The sequence below is a fragment of the Trachymyrmex septentrionalis genome, unplaced genomic scaffold (genome assembly GCF_001594115.1).
Source record: "Trachymyrmex septentrionalis isolate Tsep2-gDNA-1 unplaced genomic scaffold, Tsep1.0 scaffold24, whole genome shotgun sequence".
Lineage (NCBI taxonomy): Eukaryota > Metazoa > Arthropoda > Insecta > Hymenoptera > Formicidae > Trachymyrmex > Trachymyrmex septentrionalis.
The window spans coordinates 851,497-857,820 of record NW_017305397.1 but is presented as its reverse complement, the minus strand read 5'-3'; the positions used below and the strand labels follow the sequence as shown (position 1 = coordinate 857,820).

General features: G+C 36.7%; 1 protein-coding gene across 1 annotated transcript in view; it reads left to right on the top strand.

The window, feature by feature from the left end:
• Positions 1-6,160, top strand: part of LOC108748703 (delta-1-pyrroline-5-carboxylate dehydrogenase, mitochondrial) — an 8,640-nt gene extending 2,480 nt beyond the window's left edge. Inside the window, exons 2-7 of the mRNA XM_018486984.1 lie at positions 1,880-2,093; positions 2,288-2,719; positions 2,831-3,241; positions 3,316-3,494; positions 3,577-3,765; positions 4,091-6,160. Coding sequence (XP_018342486.1) covers positions 1,880-2,093; positions 2,288-2,719; positions 2,831-3,241; positions 3,316-3,494; positions 3,577-3,765; positions 4,091-4,325 — 1,660 coding nt within the window. The 3' untranslated portion in view covers positions 4,326-6,160. The remainder of the gene's footprint in view (positions 1-1,879; positions 2,094-2,287; positions 2,720-2,830; positions 3,242-3,315; positions 3,495-3,576; positions 3,766-4,090) is intronic.
• The last annotated feature ends 164 nt before the right edge of the window (positions 6,161-6,324 follow it).

Here is a 6,324-nt window from a genome sequence, read left to right as displayed (position 1 = left end):
AACATTAATTTGATTTAACAATCATTCTTTTTAATGAACAAATATTTATTTATAGTAAGTAAATGTTTTATTTCTTTGATTTTTTATATTCTTAAAGATCCTTAGAATATTAATTAATAAACACTTTTTCATCTATACCTTTTTATCTAGTTCCGCGTTTAACAATAAGTTCACGACTGTTACACTACTTCTATAATATTCCGTCTCGTCTTATAGGCCTAAATTTTTGCATTTCTTACAATTCGAATAAGACCTGTTTCTATCAATGTAGATCAACTTTAATCTCAAGTTAATTCTTTATTTTTTTCTAATATACATTTCTTTCAAATAAATCAAGATTAATTTTATTCTCGATTTAATTTACCCTTTATCTTTTATAATTCTTATAATTAGAAAAAGATAAAAAAAAGGTAAATTAAATCAAGATTAAAGTTAATCTACATTGATAGGAATGGACATAATTCTTAGAACTAAAAGAACATAAATTACATTGAAATTAAAATTAATCCACATTGGAGAAATGTGATGACATAAGAGAAAATTATAACAAAATCAGTACTCTAAATCTGTAGCTTTACAGACTTCTTTTTTTTATTTTATATGAATTTTATTTTTTTATTTTAGATACGTTTTTTTGACTGTTCAGCAAAAATAGATCATTTGTTAAACGTAAGAGGTGCTCCGATAACTGACACCACGGTCGCTCGGCACTGACTATAGCGGTTATTTTATCTTTCTATCTATATATATGCCATCTTGAGAATATTCAGATACCTTCGGTGTAACTCACGTTGTTTCGCGAGTCAGATGCGCCAGTGGTTTTGACGGTCACGCGACCATCATTAATTATGACGCTCGCGATAGCACTGATTGGTACACATCAGCTTCTGGCTTTTCCATTTAAAGAATCGGAAGAGAGATAAGAATACACTTACGCATTTTCAAGATTTCTCTTAGCGTTTATCCCCTCGCACTGATTCACATCTTGTGATTAAATCCTCAATTATTTGAAGATACAATGGCCACTTTTCTTCTTCGACACACCGAAGTGTCCACTTCGCGTTTCAAAGAGGATAGAATTAGATATATACTTAAGTATCCTTATTGCGGATAAAAGCACATAAATATCTTCAATTGCGAATAATAATACCTTTTTCAGATGTTAATATTCACTGCGAGTTTTCCATTTTATGTATTGATATAATGTTTATGATCTCTGAAAGTAATTAACAATCATAATAATTTATGATCTAAAAAAATATTAGATTTTCGACCATTTGGAATGGTATAAATATACTATAAAAGCGATTTTTTTACGTAATCAATACGTAAATTATAGTAAGCATAATTTATGTTATATCATAATTATCGCATGAAACCGATAACACCGCGCTAATTAGGGTTAAACAAACATTAAATTATCATTATAAGCATTCTTGTTCCGTATATTCACGCGAGTGTGTAGATGATCTTTTATTGTGCTATATTAATTTAATAATACTTATCGATCCATATATAATTAACAATTATTATTTATTAGTTGAGCACGATACGATGCATTAAAAAAAATACATGCTCCATTCTAAAAAAATGCAATTTTTGCTACCGATCATAGTGTTGCTTACGGGACATTGATATGTAAATCATAGTGTTGCTTACGGGATATTGATATGTAAATAAAAGGCTTTCAAAATGCCAGTGCATATTTAACAAGAGTGATAAGATTATTAACTTAAGACTTTACCACAAGTAGTCGAATAAATATTTGAAGATCATATCGACAAGATTCTTAAGAGTACTCTTCAGATTTTATTTGTCGGCACTATCTATTCAAGTATGGGACTTTTCATATCTTGACGCGTTGTTTATTATTCGATAGAGTCGGCACCAGATGCTTGGGATCGGTAGTTCCGGTGTTGAACCCGCCAGACTTTCCGCTGGAGAATGAGCCGGTTCTTAGCTATAAGAAGGGCTGTCCAGAAAGAGCGGAGCTGGAGAAAGTCTTGGATAAGATGAGCAACGAATGCGAGGAAGTGCCATTAGTTATCGGAGATGAGGAGATCAAGACCGATCTATGCAGATATCAAGTTATGGTATGTTTCTATCCTAATCGCGCTTACTCTCTTTCTTACCCAGATAATATTTATATTGCATAATATATCTAAAAGACATCTTATGCAACATGCATGCGATGTTATCTGGGTATTCATGAAGAGCAGAACGCACTCTGCGTGATTTGTAGACTGTCCTTTGTTACATGGATCATAGATAATCACGAATTTTCCAGCCGCATAATCACAAGGAAAAAATCGCCAAGTATTACTGGGCGACGCCGGAGCTCGTGAAGAAGGCGATCGACGTCGCGGTGAAGGCGCAGCGAGAATGGGAGAAATGGCCAATCGAGAAGCGGTTAGAGATGTGGTTAAGGATAGCAGATTTGATGGCGACCAAGTACAGACAACATCTTAATGCTGCCACTATGCTCGGTCAGAGTAAAACCGTGATCCAAGCAGAGATCGACAGCGCGGCGGAGCTGATCGACTTTTTCAAAATGCATGCGTATTTCGTGAAGGAGAGTCTCAAGTACCAGCCAATCTCACCGAATCAGCAGACCCTCAACTCGATGAGGTATCGCGGTATGGACGGTTTCGTAGCGGCTGTGTCGCCTTTCAACTTCACCGCAATTGGCGGTAATCTCAGCTATACGCCGGCACTGATGGTTTGTAATTTGCAAACCATACTGACAGCGCTTTAATCGAGGCTAGTGTTACGATCAAAGCAACGCGCTAATAATAATACGCACGTGTCGACGTGCATGCCGCGATTGCAGGGTAACGCCGTACTCTGGAAGCCATCCGACACCGCGTTATTATCCAACTGGTGGATCTTTAAGATATGCAGAGAGGCTGGGGTACCGTGCGGCGTGGTGAATTTTGTTCCTTGCGAAGGACCTGTGTTTGGCGATACCATCACGTCCTCGCCTCACCTCTCCGGACTCAACTTCACTGGCTCGGTGCCGACGTTTAATCGTCTATGGTCCCAGATTGGTCAGAATCTTCCCAAATACAGGAACTACCCGAAATTAGTCGGTGAGTGTGGCGGCAAGAATTATCACTTCATCCACCCGAGTGCTGACGTGGAATCGGTTGTTTACGCGACGATAAGAAGCGCATTCGAGTTCAATGGACAGAAGTGTTCCGCTTGCAGTAGAATGTATGTACCAGAATCTCTATGGTGCAAGGTGAGTCTAATAACAGCCGTTTTGTTAAATCCTTTGGGAGTGCACATCCATGTGATTTTGAACTTTTGTTCCAGATAAAAGACGGCCTCTTAGCTCTTCGTCAGAAACTCACAATAGGTGATATTCGAGACTTCACTGTATTCACCGGCGCCGTTATAGACGCCGCTGCGTTTAAACGAATTTCCGGTTACATCGAGTACGCGAAGAAATCGCCCAATTTGGAAATTCTTGGCGGTGGAGGCTACGATGATTCGTATGTTCTGTTGCAATTATTATTATTAATATAATAATTATCTTAATGTATACATCATATCGAGATAAAAGTATCTTTTCAGGTGCGGATATTTTATCGAACCGACAATAGTACAATCCAAAGAGCCGAAAGAAAAACTTATGACAGAAGAAATATTCGGTCCAGTGTTAACGATATACGTTTACAAAGATTCCAAGCTGAAGGAGACGGTAAAGCTGGTGGAAACCTCTACACCTTATGCCTTAACAGGCGCGATATTTGCACAAGATGAGTAAGTAAACTTAGTCAATTGTACAAGTTATGTTGTATGTGACGAGTATAAAAGAATTTAAGCAAAAATATAGTTATACATAATTATAGCTTCTACATTAAATCGCATGTTATTCTCTAAAGTTGTATCTGTACATTATAAGCCAGAATAAAATTGTAGTATAGTGATGTAATATTTTTTGTATATTGAGAGAGAGAGAGAGAGAGAGAGAGAGAGAGAGAGAACTCTGATCAATTCTCAAAATTTTTATGCTGGTTCAACGACACTATAATGATGCATTGTAGTAAAGTGAATTGTAGTCTCATACATATGTATATTTTTACAGAAAATGGTTGAAGCAGGCACTTGAAGATTTTAAATATACTGCCGGTAATTTTTATGTCAACGACAAATCGACCGGTTCAGTGGTCGGTCAACAGCCATTCGGTGGTAGTCGAATGTCCGGTACAAATGACAAAGCCGGCGGTCCTCACTATGCTCTTCGCTGGACGTCTCCGCAGTCCATTAAGGAGACTTTCGTGCCCATACGAGAATACGACTATCCATACATGAAATCCTAAACACCGGACTCGCTTGTTGTTAATTCGGTGTGGTTAATCCGATAATATATTGCCCGATAGTTGCACGTTGCAAATCGAGAACCGCTTATATTTTCATCTGATCGGGAAATAAACATACTGGGGCAATATACGGTGGTATTACTACACTCTGCTGCTTTAACTCAATGAATAAGAAAACGAACAAGAAGAAAAAACCATTCAAATGAGGTATTATACAGAAATACATAGAAGATTAATGGATTTACAAAAATGTTTTTAAATTAAGCTCTGACATATGATTTAGAATTGCAACGGAAAAAAGCTCAAAATTTCGATTATAGGAGTGGATACGGTGAAATAAAGCATGCGGAGATACCTTTTCTAAAGTAAAATCTCACTTGAGTAAGATTCTTGTCCTACGGTATGGTATTCTTAATTTGCTTCCTGTTAATTAGATAAAATTATTTAGTGAGAATATAATTAGATGGAAACAAAAGGTATTCGTATACCGTGTGACAAGATTATAATGTCGAATTAGTTCAACGTGCAGAAATTGACAAAACAATTTTGCGTAAGAGGACTTTTTCTCGATAGGGAGCACAGTAAACTTGTGAGCGCAATTTTTGCGATGCACAATAGAGACACGAGATTCCTAGATGAATTAAACGCTAAAGGGAGGAAATCAGGCTCGTAAGTCACATCAAGTGCACACATAACTCGCCTTCGAATGTTCCGTTGACATCACCTCGTGATGAATACGGAATTCCAGTGCGGCTATTCTCCCGTGATCGATTCTGTTAGCTGCGGACGTCGCTTCGTAAGCCACCAAACACGCTGTCTCGATTACTCGCCGCCAGTACATTACCAAAGTATTATCCGATGTGCATTTCGGAGACGTGTGATCTCATCACCGTGTGCCCGATGTATCCTCTCCCTTCTCTCAGTACAATAATACTTTTATAACTCAAGAGTTATCGCATCAGATCGATTGAGGAGGAAACGCATGCGTTTATCTATGGGATGTGATTACGTACAGCAACAAAAAGAGATATATATTTAATCTCATCGAATTATATCCGAGATACTGGATAACGTATTTACTGCGCTATTGTCATCTATCCTCAATGTCGACTGAGTAGAGCAAAATATTGTTAATGTGATCAATAAAGCTTCGATTTGAACCCCGTTTTTAGATGCGATGTTACCTACATTGTAAATGATGGATTTCTTTTTTTACTGATAGGGAGATTGTCATGGGTCACAACGCAGTTTCGGTAACTTTCAGTTCCTTTCTAATAACGTGTATTTTGTAAGATTGTATATGCGGAAGACGTGTCACGTGATCCCTCTGAATAATAGCTGAAGTAAGTACTCTTAGCATTTACATACAAACATGTATACACATGTGTATGCGCGTGTATGTATGTATGTATGTACTCCCAGATCTTTGATTATCGTTTATCTTATAATATTGTTGATAATGTGACTGAGACGGGATGTTTAAAGAGTTGATAGGTGATCGCTAAGAACATAATAATTGACAATATGTTATATATTGTGGCAAGTGTTACAACGTTATTTAAGTGTACGATAGCAATAAAGCAACATAAATCTATATAGTCTTCATATTGTCTTGTATTTTAATTGTCATTATAAGACGCGCTACTTTTTGAAATATCGGATATGACGTCAAGTATCTGCCTGAGGCAATTGAGGGTTTTCATTGGTCTCTGTAATTTAGATCACGAGACTACTTCCGTCCAGATGTGTATGAGCGCGCAATTGATCACGTGATAGATTAGCAGTCATGTAACGTAGACTCGTATTTATTAGTGATACGTAAAATGCTTTTTTGGGGCCCATACAATTTTTTTTATAATTAATACTATCGTGCTGCTATTAAAATTGTTTTAAGTCAATGGGACCTTTTTTTCGTAATATTTTATTAATACTGTCCTTTCCATTTATGTAAATTTTATTTATTTAAAATATAACTTTTCAGTTATATGATCAAATTTGT